General features: G+C 43.1%; 1 protein-coding gene and 1 non-coding gene across 10 annotated transcripts in view; both read right to left on the minus strand.

Annotated features, from left to right (window-relative positions):
- Positions 1–275: 275 nt before the first annotated feature.
- Positions 276–18,866, minus strand: part of herc1 (HECT and RLD domain containing E3 ubiquitin protein ligase family member 1) — a 96,729-nt gene continuing 78,138 nt past the window's right edge. For 8 of the 9 annotated variants that reach the window (XM_026187799.2, XM_026187955.2, XM_026188029.2 and 5 more), the window contains exons 67-79: positions 17,930–18,085; positions 17,260–17,382; positions 17,054–17,156; positions 14,333–14,502; positions 12,835–12,973; positions 12,320–12,489; positions 8,988–9,157; positions 8,579–8,744; positions 8,399–8,475; positions 6,991–7,243; positions 5,713–5,865; positions 4,572–4,877; positions 276–907 (exon numbers count right to left, since the gene is read on the minus strand). In XM_026187799.2, coding sequence (XP_026043584.2) covers positions 722–907; positions 4,572–4,877; positions 5,713–5,865; positions 6,991–7,243; positions 8,399–8,475; positions 8,579–8,744; positions 8,988–9,157; positions 12,320–12,489; positions 12,835–12,973; positions 14,333–14,502; positions 17,054–17,156; positions 17,260–17,382; positions 17,930–18,085 — 2,172 coding nt within the window. In that variant the 3' untranslated portion in view covers positions 276–721. Of the gene's footprint in view, positions 908–4,571; positions 4,878–5,712; positions 5,866–6,990; positions 7,244–8,398; positions 8,476–8,578; positions 8,745–8,987; positions 9,158–12,319; positions 12,490–12,834; positions 12,974–13,093; positions 13,422–14,332; positions 14,503–17,053; positions 17,157–17,259; positions 17,383–17,929; positions 18,086–18,866 lie in introns of those variants that run through there. The other variant, XR_013907693.1, reaches the window with a different exon arrangement.
- On the minus strand, positions 8,198–8,302 carry LOC113028097 (U6 spliceosomal RNA). The gene has a single exon (XR_003273191.2). It is a non-coding gene; the product is annotated as a U6 spliceosomal RNA (small nuclear RNA).

Here is an 18,866-nt window from a genome sequence, read left to right on the forward strand (position 1 = left end):
GACATCTATGTTCGACATTAACATTTGTTTGATCGAAATAATGAAAATATGACAAATGTGCAAAAAAATAAGGAAATGGGAAGGAGGGACTTCCCAAAGCGCCGCGTCACGAGAATCTGTTTCACCTGCTCGGGTCGTTATTTTTTTCCAGTTTATTTCTTCCTGTCACACAGTGGCATTTGTGATATTTTGTACTTCTCACATAAATTAATCCATTTATGATGAAGGGTTTTTCTTTTTACCATGGAAATAGCCAACTCCAGCAACAGAACAAATCAATTATGCAGCATTTATTGTCAGGTCTTTTATATGGTTTGGGAAACTTGGCATAGGCAATGAAAACAATAAATATGACATTTTCCCTAATGTAGCATTTTACACAATGTACAATGTGTTTCTTTCTCCACAGCTTGCTTGATAAGGTTCTATACACATTTCCAAACAAATAAACATATCTCCATTCAGAAGCCCTGAAAATGGGATGTGCACAAAAAAAGATAATAAAACACTAAATGCATTTCTCGTATGAATTTGTGTCAATAAAAACTGCTAATAAACCACAAAGAGAAATGAAAAGTTGTGCTGTTTAATCGACATAAAACAGATTAGAAAATGGCCCATCTGCTTAAGAGTTTCCTACGATGGTGCGGTTTGGATAATACTGGCTGTTCCTGCTCATTTCTGCCGAGTTTATTTGTGTGCGTGTGAAGAACTGCTTGGATCAGTAGTCAGTGTCAGAGCCCTCGGCATTGTCCACGTTTCGGGAGAGCATGTAGTTGTCCATGTCGATGGAGCGGCAGTTATTGATGGCGTAGCGCAGCCTCTCAGCCATGACAGCCTGGCTTGAGTATGGAGGCAAGCGCAGCTGGAAGAAACATGTCTGAGAGGTGGGCAAGCTGTCGTAGGGCTGTGGAGGACACACAACAAATTCCAAATTACTTAAACCTCACACAGTGTCGTTCTGTGGCAGGCCAAACGCTGCTCTCCTAAATTCAATTCAGTTGGTACCAAATCACAACAACAGTCGCCTCAAGGCACTTTATATAATAAGGTAAAGAACAAACAACAGTACACTAATGATTTAATGGAAAGTGAGTGAATGTGAGTGAAGAAGAAACATGCAAGTGGTCATGCATCATGAGAAGCCCCAGCAGGTCCGGCCTACTGCAGCATAACGAAGGAAGGGTTCACGGTCATCCCAGCTATACGCTTTATCAAAAATGAAAGTCGGATCTTAAAAATACAGACGGTCTCCGTCTGGCAAATCCACACTGGGTGGTGATGACACAGAAGACGGACGTGAAAGCTCAAGGCTCTGCCCCCCAGTCTGCGCTACTTTTAAATACCCTGGTGGAAGTGATGGTTTTTGGTGGCGCTTCTGAGGCCACTACTATAGATCTTGGTTCGCTGGCACAGTATGTTAAACCAGTCATCACTAATCTGGGAGTTAAAACAGAGGCAAATCTTAAACTTGAAAGCCAGGTCAGAGCTGTTGTCAGATCTAGCTTTGTTCATTTGAGGGAATTAGCCAAAATAAAGCCGTTCTTATCGAAACAGCATTTTGAGACAGTAATCCATGCCTTTGTTACTTCTAGGCTGGATTATTGTAACGCACTTTATTGTGGGGTTAGTGATGCAGCTCGTCTTTTAACTGGAACAAAAAAGTCTGAGCACATTACCCCAATTTTAATTTCACTCCACTGGCTACCTGTACGTTTCAGGATTGTTTTTAAAATTCTCTTATTTGCCTTTAAATCTCTTGATGGCCTGGCCCCCCCCTACCTCTCCGAGCTACTACAACCATATACACCTGCCCGTTCCCTTAGGTCCGCCAATCAGCAGCTGCTTAAGGTACTGAAAACTAAGTATAAATGTAAAGGTGATCGTGCTTCTGCTGTAGCTGCTCCGAAGCTGTGGAACGATCTGCCCTTGCATGTTAGGCCTCTTCTCTCTCTGAATCTAAAAGTCTTCTTAGAACATATTCATTCGCTGAAGCCTTTGGCATTGATTAGAGGGGTTGACTCAATTTGTTTTAACATGTTTCAATTTATTTTAGGTTTTTAGTTATTTATTTTATCTTATCTCATTTTAATTTTCTTTACTTATGCTATTAGCATGTACAGCACTTTGTGAACTCTGGTTTTATGTTAAGATGTTTAATGGACAAATGAAACTTCATTACTCGAAGCTTTTCAGCACAAAACTCTGGTGGCCAAAAATATGAAGCGCAGCTTGAATCTAAAAGTTAAATGAACTGCTCTACAGAACCTGTGACGTCTTGATATTTTTTATTCATAAAAAAAAGACTATATATAATAATGTGCAACACACTCTTATAATAGGCTGGGACTACGCCTGTGCTGTGAGGTCCCTGCCTCTGCCTGATTATGTATTTCACCAGTGACCAAAGCTTATATAATACCACACCAACATAAAACCAGGGTTCACAAAGTGCTGTACATATACAAAAAGCATAAACACATCAAATAAAATTGTATCTAATTTAATAAAAGCTACAGCCCCTTTGGAGCAGCCTCCTCAAAAGCACCTCTAAATGTATACTTAGTTTTTGGTGCCTTAAGGAGCTGCTGATTGGTGGACGTAAGGTAGCAGGCAGGTGTATATGGCTGTAGTAGCCCCGAGAGGTAAGGGCCAATTAGAGATTTAAAAATAAAAGAACTAAAAGGTACAGGTAGCTGGTGGAGTGAAATTAGAATGGAGGTAATGTGCCCAGACTTTTTTGTTCCAGTTAAAAGGCGCACTGCATCACAATAAAGTGCGTTACAATAATCCAGCCTAGAAGTAACAAAGGCGTAGATTACTGTCTCAAAAAGCTGCTTTGATAAGACGGGCTTAAATTTAAAAAAGCTCTGACCAAGTTTAAGATCTGCCTTCATGTTAACTCCCAGATTAGTGATGGTTATAATTCTATCACTATATATGTACGGTGCATTTCTTATGTACAGTTTAGACCTTATTAAAGTGGTTTTTATTCAGGAATAGGCAGAACATCTTCTTTTTGTTGCTGACTCCATATCTCAATGTCGCACAGCAGTTCACTATGTCTCGCACAAAAGACCGCAAATCCTGCCAGTGGTTCACTTCCTTATAAACCAAAGAATCAGGTACTGAAGGAGTGATGTGCTGATGAACAAAGCCTCGGCACAGTGTTTCTGAAGCACTGTGTTGTTTTTTTGACACCTGCATCTTAATTAATTCACTAATTAAGATGCAGGCCAGGGCTACTATGAGCCCGAGCCTGAAGGCAGAGTCGGTTTGTGAGGCTGAGGACAAACCGCCCTACGTTTTAAGATGAAGATAATGGCTGGAGAGTAAAAACTGATATAATTTGAGATGGATCTTGGCTGGGTGAGAGAGCGCCCATCAGGATGCAGGTGTGAGGACCGGTTGCTATAGTGACTGTTGTCAGGTGACCCAGACTTCTGTCAGCTTCAGGTTGAAATAGACAGAAATTTGTCTCTGAAATGCTTCCTAAGAGAAAACTGTTGTATAAGGAAACTTCTTTCACCGTGAGCGCCAACAACTCCTAGTCTACAAATTCTGAAATTTTCCTATCTGTAGAGTTTAGTATGTGGATGTCGTGACAGTGTGGAAACAGCCTGCGATTCGGATTTTCACATGAAATTTAGACGGTTTTCACATTGTTCCCTGTGGAAGAGTTGGACGGAGGAGGCAGCGCTTTGGGGACATTTATGAGAGACAAATATCTATCACAATAACCGGGGATGAAAGCGGACACCCGTGGCTATTATTTTAGAGTAAAATGATGGACTTTTTGGTTTTATTTAGCCTATTTTTCAATTTTGTGCTTCTACTTTTTACACTAAAGCTGGCTGATAATTTGGTAATCTAATTAAATTAAGCTCATTCAGGAAGTTCAGCTTTGACTATTTCAAATATTTTTAAACACTTCAGGCAAAATCTTTAAATTTCCAGCATTCACACTGCCAGGAAATGCAAAAATATGTTATTGTACACTCATAACGATAGTTAATAGTGTCCTGAGTTACGCAGCGGTCCATTGAAGATGGGAGAACAAAAGAACCAAAATGCCCCCAGATAAACGTAGACTGAGGTCCTCTGTCTCTGAACTGCCTCATCCAGAGAAAAGTTATTTTCCCTGCTCAGCTCATTGCCAATCACTTAGATTCCCCAGGGGATTTAAGGAAAATAATTGGGCATTTTTTCATGATGACGGGGCGATTGTGGCTCAAGAGTTGGGAGTTCGCCTTGTAATCGGAAGGTTGCCGGTTCGAGCCCCGGCTCGGACAGTCTCGGTCGTTGTGTCCTTGGGCAAGACACTTCACCCGTTGCCTACTGGTGGTGGTCAGAGGGCCCGGTGGCGCCAGTGTCCGGCAGCCTCGCCTCTGTCAGTGCGCCCCAGGGCAGCTGTGGCTACAATGTAGCTGCCATCACCAGTGTGTGAATGTGTGTGTGAATGGGTGGATGACTGGATATGTAAAGCGCTTTGGGGTCCTTAGGGACTAGTAAAGTGCTATATAAATACAGGCCATTTACCATTTACCATGACAATGCACCGCTCTACTTACCCTGTCCACCTTCATGATCTGAAACCTCTGGGAGATATCAGCTGTGTTAGCAGGGAGCCTCGAGCGACCTGAGACAAAGCGCATGAAGAGGACACGCTCCTCGTTGGAGAACTCCTCCAGGGTCTGCCAAAACCACTGCACCAAGGAGTGCTGTTCATCCACCTCTCTGTAGCGCACCACCTTCTTGAGCACATCGCAGCAGATCTCCGGCATGCCACAAACCATCTGCTCCAGCTGCTTGGCAGTGAGCAGGGACAGTAGCGGCACCGGCACGATCCACGACATGCCCTCACGCACTGCTGCCACCTGGGAGAGATGAGCCCACAGGAGAAGACTTATGTCCGTGTTAAGGCCAAAGTCACGTTTTATCTAACGGTCAGTTCAGCTAAAGAGACGTTCTTGTTTGTTTCCAGTCCTGCACACAGCTTGCTGTTATTAGGGTTTCCATGTTGAAACAGCAGACAAACACTGTGTTCCTGTATCTGGATCATCTGTTCATTCCCCTGTGAATGCTCAGTGGCTAACAACTGGTGACTGAGAAGTCCTTAGCCAACGAAGTTTTGAAACAGTATGACCAAGACGTACAAGTTCAGTTCAATTTCATATGACCCAAATAAACTCCAAAGGAAAGTCAAGTCAAAATGCTTCCCAGACGTCTATCCGAAGTCTTTAGTTACAACCACAGCTATGGCCAATAAGTGGGTCTTTGACCCAACACAGGTTTAAAACACTTCCACACTTTTTTATGACTTTGAAGTTAATCCATGTTTTTAATAAACACATATTTATTTATTTTTTTAAAAAAAGAAAAAAAAACACACTGTGAAAAGAGTCAACATCGACGAGCTCGTCCTGATGTCTCTAAACAGGAAACTTAAAACACTGAGAATCTGACTCCATCCAATCTGAGGTAAAATAGTAACATTTTACTATTTCCATATCATTGCATGATTTGACTTACAATCGCATTTGTTGCCCAAGGCAGTGATCTGATTGGTCAGATCTGTTTATTCAGATCCAGAAAACTGGAAAAATGGAGTTTGTGCTGTTGTACTGAAGAGGTGAGTCCGAAAAATATTTTTAATACACAAAATATTCGCAAGGATTTGACATGTCTGGTGTGTAAAGGCCTTTTCTGTACCTGACGGTCGATTTCATGCAGTCTGTACTCAATAGCTCTTTCCACATATTCCTTCCTGTTGGAGAAAGTGAGAGGGATGCTGTTCCCTCCTGGGATAATGGGGACCATTTTACCATCTGCACTCTGCCCGACAAAGGAATCCAGAGGAATCATCTGCAAAACAAACACAAAAACTGTGAGTACTGGCAAAGAGCTCACTGAGGTTAGAGAACTTCACTTCATAAAGAAAGGACCTGTGATGGAATTACATTAATGATTTAAAAATATACCTAAAATCTCCACATCTCTAAGTCCTAAATAATAAACCTTGGGCCCTGTGGATCAGTGACAATTAATCTTTGTCCCCAGATCTGAGTTTGATAAGACAAACTGCTGTTTTTCTATTTGAACACGTAGTTAAAAAGCAGTTATGTCCATGGCCTAAAAGAAGCAGATCAAAATGAGGCTTTGTACTAGAATATGACAATTATATTATCAAAGAGAACGCATTAGAAAGACAAGCAAAGCATAGAATACAAGTCAATAACGTCTGCAGTCATGGTAAATAAAGGCCACTGTATGGTTTTCTATAAAAGCTTTCCACTAAATCTAACAACCGTTCATTGTTCTGTTCATTTATTCATTTCATCCAACGCATGAAAGCTCATGTGGCAGAAATGAGCTCTCATCTGCAGCGTCTTTTCTTCAGTATTCCTCTCCTCACCCCCATCTGGCTCCTCCTCCCTGAGCCTGCTGGAGGTTTCTTCCTGTTAAAAGGGAGTTTTTCCTTCCCACTTTCGCCAAGTGCTTGCTCATAGGGGGTCTTTCGATTGTTGGGCTTTCTCTGTATTACTGTAGGGTCTTTACCTTTCACCCTATAAAGCCTAAAAGCGCAAATCAGTCTGTGCATAACTATATATTGCTCTGCCCATGTCGAATGTCGGTTGGAAAGATTTTAGATATTGCCCAACGTTAGACGATACCCAGCCCGCTTTGCCAATGTAGCCGCTCCCCCGGCCTAATTCCAGGTTGGACCCAGGTAAGCCTGTCTCAAGCAAAGTAACATTACACAGGTTTTCTTTCATATTTCAACTGTTCTTAAATGTAGACATCTGCTTTTTCTCTGTTGCACTAAAAATGAACCAAACATCGAATTTAATGTTCTATTAAACAACCCCAGTTAACGCTGCTCAATGAATGGATGTGTTTGTGGCTGCTGGCTTGCTTTAGTGTGGTTTCAATATTTAAATGTCTAAGTATAATCCTCACACGAACATACAATCAAAATGCTTTTCTAACCTCATGGAAATTATCCTCCGTGATGCCGCTGTCTTCAATGTGAAGAATGCTTTTGAGTGTCTGCACATAGAGCAGGTCCACTTCCTCCAGGTCCTCCAGCAACAAGGGGATGCAGCACAACTGCTTCCAAACCAAAGGAGCCAAGTGCAGATCCAGGGGCTTCTTGGTGCGGATGGCTACCCCCATAAGAATACCTAAGAATTTAAACTGGAGCATGTGCTCATCCAGGCATGCTGACGGGTTGAGGAGGAATCTATCAAAATCAGAATCAGAATACTTTAATAATCCAGAAGGAAACTATGTGGGTTTCAGTTGCTCCAAGGCAATAACAGTAACAGACTAGACTATTACAAAGTTTACACATTTAAGAAATAGCACAATATACACGCATACAAATCGCTCACTTATACATATGAAGAATATTATAGAGGTGAAATGTATATGATTGACATTTGACTCTAACCTGTGAAACTTTGTCATTCGTTATTTTACTGTAGAGCGTGTGCAAAGGGTGTAATTGTTGCAGTGTGTACGGCGTATTAGATGGAGGAGTTCCACAGGCAGGAATGATTTCCTGTGTCTCAGTCCATGTTCCTGTGACTGGCTAGAAGTCATGCAGTGTGTGGGAGGTGCTGTCCATCACTGTCCTTATCTTGGACAACAGCCACCTGTCAGAAACACCCTAAGAGAGTCCAGCTCCATCCCCACAACATTACTGGCCTTGCCGAGCAGTTGATTGAGTCTGTTGGCATGCTGTCCCAGAATGCAACAGCATAGAGGATGGCACTGGCCACAACGGACTCGTAAACAATCCTGAGGGAGTGGTGCAGCTCTGGATACGGCTGTAGGTGGCTGAGCATTCACTGCAGTGTCGTAAACAGCCACCAACATTACAAGGGTAAATTCCCTGATCAAATAATACGGCCCGAGTCTTTGATTGTTATGTTTGTTTGTTAACAAGAACAGCAAGCCCTCTTCCTTTCTGCTTACCGCTCGTGGCGCTGTCCCTGTCCGCCCGAACAGTGTGGAAGACACACTGTCCACTGGAATACCCCGGTGCATCCATGATTCGGTGAAACACATCAAGCTACACTCACGATATTCCCTCTGACTCCGTGTCAGCGCTGTTAGCTCGTCCATCTCGTTTGCTAGCAACCGAACGTTCCCCAATATAATAGACGGCAGACACGGTTTGAAGCCTCCGCTGAAAAATGTGGAACGCTTCACGAATTTACGTGTCATCCTTGCACAGAGACCATGCTAATCTTCCCTGTATCATATCCAGTTTAGCGCATGCCATCAAAGAAATGTCTTTCTTTTATTTCAAACAAAGGATTAGTTACTCTCTTAAAGTCCTACAACTTCCAACACATTAACTGACCTACATGCTTCATTAAGGTCTTCTCACCTGTCTCTGTTGTAGCCAACCTCTGCTGTGGCATTGGGAGATGGGATGAGCAGGTCCACAACTCCTGTCTCCAACTCCTATGGATAGATATACATGACAGTGAAGAAGTAGTAGCTCTATCAGACATCCAGTAAACAGCTGGAATAAAATTTGTTCTAACAAGTCCAGATGTTTACATACCTGACACATCTCTGTGATGGTGTCATCAAAGACCCCTCCTGCATCGTCAGCACCTTCTCCAACTAGTTTGACCTTCCAGGCTCTTGAGGGAAGTCGGAGATCTGAAGCATTCAACTTTACAACTTGCCGAGCAATCTGTACAAAGATTGGTTTACACTTCCGACCTCTGCAGAGTTCAAATGTGATGGAAAACCAAAGTGAAAAGGAAGAAGGGGATTTTAAGTTTACCTTTAAGCACAAAATTATATTTATAACATCAGTAGCTGATGAAGTAGTTATGCATCTATTTTTTTATGCAGTACAACAATTCCACCCTGGAACAGTTTAAAACAACCATTAAAACCTTCATACCAGTGGTGAGTGTATGGAAACCTCTGACTGCAGGCTAAAAACAGTTACCAGTACTGACCGTGTGGAGATGCGTTTGACAGTGATCTGGGGACCGTAGTTCTTGCCCTGCACCATGGTCTTGCCTATCGACCGCACCATAGGCAGCGTATACACTCTGGGAGCCAAAAGGGGCCTTAACTGGCCCTGGACGATTCCCCAGGTACCGGCGTTGTAATGGGAGGTACAGCTCTGCAGAATTAAAATGACATTTAGTATTTACTAATTAAGAGGAGCCCCAAATCTTTTCCCTACATTTGTGCAACGTCTAAACTATAGGGAAGAAAAAATCTTTCCAATTAAGATGTAACATAGTAGTCCCCTTTCAGTCCATACAACACATTTAGTTTGGGATATCACGCCCCTGCATGTTGTGGCTTAAGGCACCTCTATTCGTGCCCTGTGATGACACATATAGACTTCTGTGATCACATTGATCCTGCAGTTCTCACACTTCACCTGAGCGTAAAAACTGAGGGGATGCCGAGTTGGGCTAGCTACTGATAGTTAGAGCTGCTGTCTGCTGGCATGAAGTCAGTTTAACTGCCTCGTTGGTGTTAGCCTCCACTGTTCAGTTGGTGTGTGGGCTTCCCACAGAGTGGAAATTTCAAGTGTCCTTGTGCAGCACTGTTGCTTTGCATTTTGGCATGAGTACCAAACCAAAGCAAGCAAAGCAGAAATCTTCTGTTTCTCCCGTCCTAATGGGTGCTGTTTGCATGACCAGCATGAGGTTGCCCTGTCTGACTGGGGACTTACCACGCCGGGAAAAGTAAGCCTGTGTATGTTGTTGCCAGCTCCAGGGCTCGACCCTGGAAAGACGGAGAAAGTGCTAGAACGGCTGTTGCATTGCAATACCCTCGCTAGGGTTCCAGCTTTTCCAAATCTGAAGATGAGGAGTATCTGGTCGATGTCTCTGCAAATATCTGGACTGACTGAGGATGAACCACGCGGGAGCACTGGCTAGCCTCAGCGGACGCTCACCAACATGATGACGTGCTGGACATCAGCTTGGGCATTCATCGACATTCTCATGGATGAACAGCAGAGCCTGTTGTCGGCTCAGTGTGCCGCCGCTGCTCCGCTTGCAGGCCAAAACAACATCTCTGTTTTTTCCACGTTTCATCACACAGTGGAGAAGCTCAGAGTGGAAAGGCCATCTACAAATCTCTGGCAGTTTGTGGAGTTTTTCCTTCCAGCGAAGCTGACAACAGAGTATAACTGCCTTCCAGTATTCCCAGACTTTGTCTCCGAGCTAACCACTTCACATGTGTCAAGCCACCGTCTTGGGTTAGGGAATCCCCAGCTATGGACAGTATTTAGAGCTGGACAGCACAAAGAAGGCTGGCTTAGCCAACCCGCCTCCTACGGAATGGCTGTAGCTGGTAAATTTACCGTTTACATTTCTGGAGGCATCCCCATTCCACATATATGGTGTAGCTGATCCCACATCTCTTCCATCCAAGCACTGTACATGCTCTGCATCTCAGCCTGACAAGATTTATAATTCTCAGGCGGGCGCTGCCCATGCCATGAGCTCAGTCACTGTGATACAGTCGCACCAGGCGATGTACCCGGTGCAACTTGGGTCCATTGGTTTCCCCAGACAACTACTTCTACCTTAATAAGAACCAAGTAAAAATGGAATACATTCTCCGTGCCCTTTGTGGTGTGCTCCCTAACAGAGAGATGGCTTCAATAATAGTAGCACATCTGACCTCAGATAGGGACAGTGCTATCTACTTGGATGAGCCAGTATCTGTTGTCAGGTCATTTGAATCTGAACTGAGGAAGAAGCAGACGGCAGCTTTGCGTGATATCATTCCCAGACATGACACAGGCTAGCTGTTCCTCTTCCCACCGCCGAGAGCGGACCGACTGCTGCTAATGTGGGTGTACCACCAGCAAGAGCCCAGCCTCTGGGGTAACTTCCACGCCAGTCAGCCTGGAGCTAAGGTCCACCTTTGGGCCCCAACGCCCAGGAGAAAGACGTCTCAGTCCTCCTAGCTATGGGATTGAGTTAAGAACTGCAGGGAGATGCCAGTTCCCCTATCTGGTGCTGCCCAAGAGGCACTCCTTAAGTCACAAACCCCCCTGCACACAAAAATATATTTTTGCTGTTTCAGGTTGTAATTCCTAGTTCGGACTTGTCAGATGTTCAGGTGACCACAACAGGTAATCCCACGTTTCTCACCCTCATCAGAGTCTGAATTTCAGTGCAGCACAGGCTGCACACCAATCAGTGAGAGCTCCCAGCCGTGTTTCAAGCTCTCAACTTTCTTTGTCCAGTTCTGGGCCAGCATGTATTAGTCAGGATAGAAAATTCAACAGTGGTCTGTTACACAAACGCCCAGACAGGGGCACGTACCCCTTCACTGTTAAACCTATCTCAGTCTCTGCTTTCATGATTTAGTGTTCATTTTCTGTCTCCGAGAGCCACACATGCTGGGGCTGGACTTTCTCTCCAGGCAGGAACCCCAGAGGGGGGAATGAATATTACACCCTTTACTAGTGGCCAGTTGTGGGATCTGTTTGTCGAGGCAAAATTAGACCTTTTTGCCTCCAGGGTGAAGACTTACTGCCCTCATTCTTCTCTGCAATTGACCACGACGCAACCATTTCCATCGGAGGACTCTGGACAAGGGGCCACCAACCTACTGAGAGGTCAATTTCACCAACTGCCTCCAGGACAGAGTGCTGACTTTTGGCTTGTGTCTGACACACAGTGTTTCTACAGTGTGCTGAGGAAGTCACAAAGCGTGACTGAGACAGGGGGTGTTAATTTAGCTGTATATTTAGGTGACTGGCTCCTTCTAGTGCAGTCAACGCAGGAAGTGACAACACAAATGTCAGATTTTAAGATGCAATCCGAGCTTCATAATAAACACCGAAAAGTGTGTACAACATGCACCTTTTCTGGGTTTATGCCTGAACTCAATCACCTTTACAGCCTTTCAGTTATGAGAGTGAAGGTGTTCAGAGCCTGGACTGTGCCTTCAGTCACTGAGGCTGGAGATGCAAACCAAAGGAAAGACAAATCTAAGTTTAGCCATTTTCTTCTTCTCATTCTGTTCACATCTATGGGAGAGTTTTCAGCTTGTTACAGTCAATGTGTTAGAGGCACTAAACTAACAGTATTTTTCCAGAAGCTGTTTCTGTAGTAGATAAAATACACAGTAAGACATAACTAACACTTAGCATCACTGCCAGGTCAAATATCAAAGGCTGCTAAAGCCTATCATTCAGAACAATATAACTGGTATCACATTACAAAAAATTCTAACAACACATTTTTTACCAAATTTCTAAACATTTTCTGTACAAGTGTCTTTTGTTTTTATTGTAGTCGTTGCCCACCTGGTTGTTAGGGCTGAGGTTGAGTAGTCTCCATGACGAGTACATGAGGTCAGAGAAGTGGTAGAGGAGCCGCAAACGGGCCCTCACTGCCTCGATGCTCACTTCTTTAAGCCCACTGTACTGAGGAGGCACTGCTGCTGGCAGGCCAAGCTGAAGAGGTACAGATGAGCCTGAGGAAGATTAGAGTGAGATATGATCACCCTGAACACTGAGAAGTGTGGGAAGAAAAGTCGACTCATTCATGACAAAAGTTACATTAAAGAGATTTTCTGCTGTCACAGTTATGCTAATTATTGTTTGTTGTGGCAGCCATCCAAAGCTCTGTCTCTAATCCCTTTGACATATTTTCTATGTGATGTGGTTTATAAGGCAGGTTTCTAAGCACAATACATAAAAATAAAACCATTACGCTCTGGTATTTTGTACGTTCCAGCAGCACAGCAGGAAATCTGATATCTGGGAGAAAGTATCAAAATATCAGGAGGCATTATGTGAATTTTGTGTGTCTGTGTAACCTGGTGCTCGAGGCGGCACAGAGGGAGCCGTCCACGCTGCACTATGACAGCGTCCAGCAGAGATCTGATGGATGTTCTTGCCCTGCAGCGTTGTTACCAGTGTAGGTTCTCTAACATGGTTGGTGTGTCCCAGACCCAGCTGCACAACACAGTCATAAGTCAACATTTAAGAATAAGTGTGTATAACAGCTCAAGATCAATTCTGAAAATAAATCAAAGCTGACTGCCAGGAATGCAAACAATGCAATGTTAGTATTACCCTGCTGATGATGTGTTGTTGCAGTAGCAATCCTGCACAGTATGAGAGGCACAGCAGGAATTCTGCTTAGACTCAGTGATACCGTAGCACTCTGGATCTTTTGTTAGTCTAAGACAGCTGGCTGAGCGTTTTGTGACTGCTGGACGACAGGCGCCCCTCTCCAGTTGCACACTCAGATTTGTGGAGAACCTCGTGCTAAATATCTTGCAGATGACCTGATTCTGGGTCCTGTGCGAAGCAGAGCAGCTAATCGCTGCTACAACTGAAGGGGTGGCTGTAGCTCAGGTCATCTGCTGCGTTTGATCCCTGGCCGCTGTATGCCAAATATCTGTGGGCAAGATACTAATTCCAATGCTCTCCAAGACAGAAGCACTTAGATCACTAGAAAAAGTTCAAGTTCTATAAAGCGTTATATAAGAACTAGTCCATTTACCAGCCTGGTTCTGCTGAAGGTGTCGTCCTGTTAAAAGCGAGTTTTTCCTTCCCCCTGTCACTAAAGCACTTGCTTGTAGAGTTTTGTTGAGGTTTTCTCTGTTTGGATTATTGTAGGGTCTTTACCTCACTATATAAAGCACCTTGAGGCGACTGTGTTGTGATTTGGTATATAAATAAAACTGAATTCAACTGAACTGAATCTACCAGTCAGTGCAGAGGCCAAGGATGGGCCAAAGACTTCTCTTAGGAGCTTTGAAACACTGAGAGAGTCCCTGCTCATTGGGGGCAACTCATTCTTTTTCTTAGCATTTACAGACCAATCTCAAAATGATCATTTATTGCTAAGAGTTTAGAAAAGGCTATGACTAAGCAGATTACACCAGTCTTAAACGAAGACAGTGTGCTGGAGACATTTCAATCTGGGGCTCATTCTGTTCTTTGAGTGTCCAGTGTCATTTTAATGCAAAGTGACGCTGGAGAATATTCTGATGTGAAACGCTACGTTTGATACCGTCCACCACCATACTTTCCTTGACAGGCTGAAATATTGGGGTGGTGTATCTGGTTCTGCTTTGGAGTGGCTCACATCATATCTGTCTGAATGATACTTTTCTTTGGCTGATTCTGAGTCCTCGTCCTTTTATCTTAGCTATTGTGTGCCACAAGGCTCTCTATGTGTGTAATATAAGATAGATGACAAGGCTACATTTTCAGTAAATCCATTTACTTCAAATAAGATAAGCAGCAAACAGTCTTATTGAGACTTTGACACTTATGTTCCCACAAGCATTGTATGCATGTTACCTGTCCCTCCGAGTTGCTGCCCCAGGTGTAAACATCTCCTGTGGAGGAGAGTACCAGAGTGTGTTCAGCTCCTACAGCGACATCCTGGATGTGGATCCCTGAGAGACCTGGTACCTGTTGGGGCCGGTTGTGGTTCCTGGCTCGACCCTCTGGCAAGCCAATTAGGCGGTCTTCAACAAAAAAAGGTAAAAATATATTTGAATAATATGGCACGGAAAAAATCTCACTTTGACTTCATGGTGAAAACTCAATTGTGTAATTGTCATAATCAGTGTTAAAACCACTAATGGCCAAATCTAAATATCACACTCATTTTAATATGTTATATAATAAACTACTGTTTTCACTAGCATTCATTAATATGATTATAGATTATTGTGTTATTAATATCCCGTATAAAATAAGAAAAATGGGACTGAGGGGTTTGTGGGTTTCAGTTTTGTCTTATGGAGTTTATAGAGCACCATAATGTCACTAACAGAGGTTTCTATCTCAGGGCGTACATTATTATTTTTGCATTATCAACGTGGTTTTTGCACAATCACATTTAGCTTTGGGTAGTGTGCAGTCACAGCTGTTTCATCTCACTGCTGCATTTTAAATGTAGAAAAAAACACGGTCATGTTGCTCTAACCCATAGGTGTCAAACTCTGGCGGCCCGCAGCCTAATTACATTTGGCCCACGAAGCCAAACCAAATGACTATCAGAGCTGGCCTGCTGGTATTATACAGCTAATATATATATTGTTTAGTATTAAGCTTTGCTTGTTCCATATTCAGTTTTTCAGCTAAACTTGTTTGAGTCCATAAGAAAAGATTCATTCTTAAATCTGGAGGAAGATTTGTTTTCCAATAAATATTAACGTTAGCCCGCGACTTTGTTCCAGTTTTGAATCTTGGCCCACTGTGTATTTGAGTTTGACACCCCTGCTCTAAACAATAGAAAGACAGTACTAAGAGTACTTCTATTAAACCTGTGGGCTTCTGCAAATACTTAAATACTGTGACCAATGACAATCTTTTAAGTCACATACTGACCACCTGTTAAAGAAACTGAGGCTGAAGTTGGGGTACTTTTTCACAAACAGATGATTTCTCTCCTGCTGCCACCCTCCGGGTTTAAGGTATGGTTCATCAGCCCTCCTGCTCACTCTCAGTTTATCATGAGGCATTAAGATACCTAACTGGCTGTAAACCTTTAACACATCAACATTCTTTGGCTGATTGGTATATCTATAAATCATTTTCTGGTTTTCCATTCTATTCACTGTTCCATCAGTTTGTGCAGAGCTTGGAAAAAAGGCCTTCTCATTTCCTGCCCTGTCATCATGGACCACATTACAGCGGAGCTCTCTCAGATGGCATCGCTTGCAGAGTTTAAAAGATCTATAAACGACTTTATGAATCTGTCACTGGGAATTTTTTATGTGATTTTGTAAATCTTGGACAAGTTTCACCATTTTAGTATGCTTGTCTGAAACAGATCATGTAATGAGAAAGGGAGTCTCAAATAAAAATTAAATAAAAATAAAAGCCCAGGTATTAGCTAATATGGGCGACATGGCAGTAGGGCTGCCACGATTAGTCGAGTAGTCACGATTACGTCGACGACTGATTTAATAGTCGACGTGTCGTTTGAAGCTTTGTCAAAAGACGCAGGAATAAGTAGCAGGATTTAAGAGTGTAATAACGGACTGAAACAGAAGATGGCAGCACTGCATGTACAAGGATGCCAGCTGCCGTTAAACCCCGAAGAAGAAGAAGAAGAAGCTGTGTCCCAGAATTCATAGCGCAGCCCAGCTTAGTTTCCAACAATGGCGGTAGCTAGTTAGTTTTAATATTACTCTTATTATTCTTTCTGGGTCACAAAATAAACGTTTAACATATTTTCAGGCGAGAATGTAGCTGTGCAAACCTCAAATATCTGCTCAGTTTATCAAGACACCACATATTTTCAAAAGTGCTCCGACGTTTTCGGAGACGTCTGTTCCCCACTAGCTCGATAGCTAGCCGGGGGCTAGGTCACTAGCGCCGTGAGAACACCGGACTCCCGACAAATCGTTTTCAAACCCACCGCCGTCTTTCGCTACTCAGGTTAAATATATATGAGTCACTTAGATAACTTAAAATGTTATTGTTTTGCTTTTTTAGTGTTTTATTTATTCCTGAGTAAATCAGTTTGTCTGAGATTAAAGTTATAGTTTTTACACAGCTGAATAAACGTCAAGCAGACAGCTGATTATCAGAAGTGTGAGATGCTCCAGAATTTACTCCAGTGTCCTGTTATAGTTTAGATAGCAAGCAGTTTATTAAACTTCACCGAAACAATCTGCAAATTTCATTAAAATTTAATAAACTATCATCTTGTCTTTATTGTTAGTTAGCACAGACCTTAAACACTTAAAGCTGTAAGCTAATGATAGTTATATAGGAGCAGATGCTGCTGGTGCAATAAGCTGAACGATGATGATCTGATTAGTCGACTAATCGCAAAAATAATCGTTTGTGGCAGCTCTACATGGCAGCTAGGTCTGTCTTTAAGACCCCAACGTGGGTGAGAGAAAGGCTGAGAACTCAAACTCCTCAGCAAAATGTTTTATGAAGTCGTTGATCAAGTGAGCTATAAGAACATTTGCCTACAGACTGGCCTTTAACAAGAATGCAGATTTAAGGCAGTTATAGATTAACTTTGTTTTTAAACCTGGAATAAGCTAAGCTTACCTTGGCCAAACGTGAAAACCTTGCCATCTTTGGTTAAAGCCACGGAAAACTGAGTTCCACAGGCTACTTTTTTTATACCAATCCCACACAGCACGTCCACTTTCTAAGGATTTCAAAACAGGTCAGGGTCACAAACAGTTTCACTGTTTGATAGGCCAACAGATTAACTTCAGTTCATTGATCTGGCATCACAATGCAGCAGGTACCTGAGGTGAGGACTTGGCTGTGGAATTCCCAAGTCCCAGTTTCCCGTAGTCTCCATCGCCAAAGGCCCAAACCATCATTCCATCAGCAGAGACAACTAAAGTGTGGTTCAAACCACAAGCCACCTGAGGAGGGAGCACACGACAACACCAACTATCAATAGCTAAGATAAGGCTGGACAACTGAAAATAATCAAAACAATTAGAACTCAAAACTGCCCCAAAGTAGTTCCAGCAACCAGAAATAATCTGCCAAAATGTCACAACACCTAGAGCACAATCATATTACTGCAAAAACCTTAAAAAATTAGCTGATGGGGTTGGAAGGTTGGTAGCTTGATCGGCTCCAGTCTGTATGCCAAATATCCTTTGGGCACAACACTGTGTGTAAACGTGTGAATGTTAAACAGAAAGCATGTGCTCGTATGAGCTCTTTGAGTGCCCAGGCAGAGTAGAAAAGCTCTATATAAGAACCACTGAAATATTTATTTCACAGTGTTTTTTGAATGTCCACAATCAGCATATAGCACCAGTGGACACATGACGACTGATGTCTTCATATTGTTCTCCAGTATAGAAAACAGTAACAGTGTAACAGTACAGAAATCCTCTGAATGTGCCGCGTATCCAAGCATTTCACAGACACCAACTGTAACAGTAATGAACGTCTTACCTGTCCTACATGGTAGCCCTCCAGAGCAGTGACCTTCTCTGGCAGCTTCTTGTTTGAGGTGTTCCCCAGCCCTAGTCTTCCATAATCACCATTACCAAAAGTGAAAAGCTTCCCATCAGCTGTGACTACGGCCGAATGTTTGAACCCGCAAGACATCTAAAGAGTGAAGAAAGCACAGAGCATTGTAACTGAAACTGCCTCTCTCTATGATGTTCTTGTTAACCCCAATAAAGGTGTGCAGAATATGGAGGAGAAGCGTGACCCAGAGAAACCTTAATAGATATATGACAGAATTCTGCAACAGCAAAGATAGTGTTGGAAGTCTAACCTTCAAGAGAAAAAACTTATTTTTGGCTCAAAGTAGGCAAACATGTTTTATTGATTCCCACAGAATTACACTGTACACCGCTCAAAAAAGATTAAAAGAACACTTCTTAAGGAGACTCTAGCCAGAGTACAACATCTGGAATACTGATCAGTTAAGTAGCACAGAGGATGTTTTTGTGTTAATAAAATCAACAACAGGGTGGCTGTGGCTCAGGTGGTAGAGCAGATCAGCTACGGAGTGGAAGGTTGGTGGTTCGTGCCAAATATCCTTGGGCAAGATACTAACCCCAAGTTGCCCTCCGATGCGTTCATCGGTGTGTGAATGTTGGTTAGTTTGCACTTGAGTTTAGAAGTGCTTCTAGGAGTGGGTGTGAATGGGGAGAATGAGGCATGTTGTATACAGCGCTTTGAGAACATCCCAGCTTCATAGGTGGAAGCCACTGACAGATGAAGAGGGGACTTTTTAGTGTGGTGGGTCCTGGTTCCTCTGGGTGCATGATGATGTCAGGTCTCATGTGCAGACAGTATGAGAGAGCAGGCTGTTCCCAGAGGATGAACTGCCATTGACTGGCCCCCACGCTCGCATAACCTAAATCCAGTATTACACCTC

The sequence above is a fragment of the Astatotilapia calliptera genome, chromosome 1 (assembly GCF_964374335.1).
Source record: "Astatotilapia calliptera chromosome 1, fAstCal68.1, whole genome shotgun sequence".
Taxonomy (NCBI): Eukaryota; Metazoa; Chordata; class Actinopteri; order Cichliformes; family Cichlidae; genus Astatotilapia; species Astatotilapia calliptera.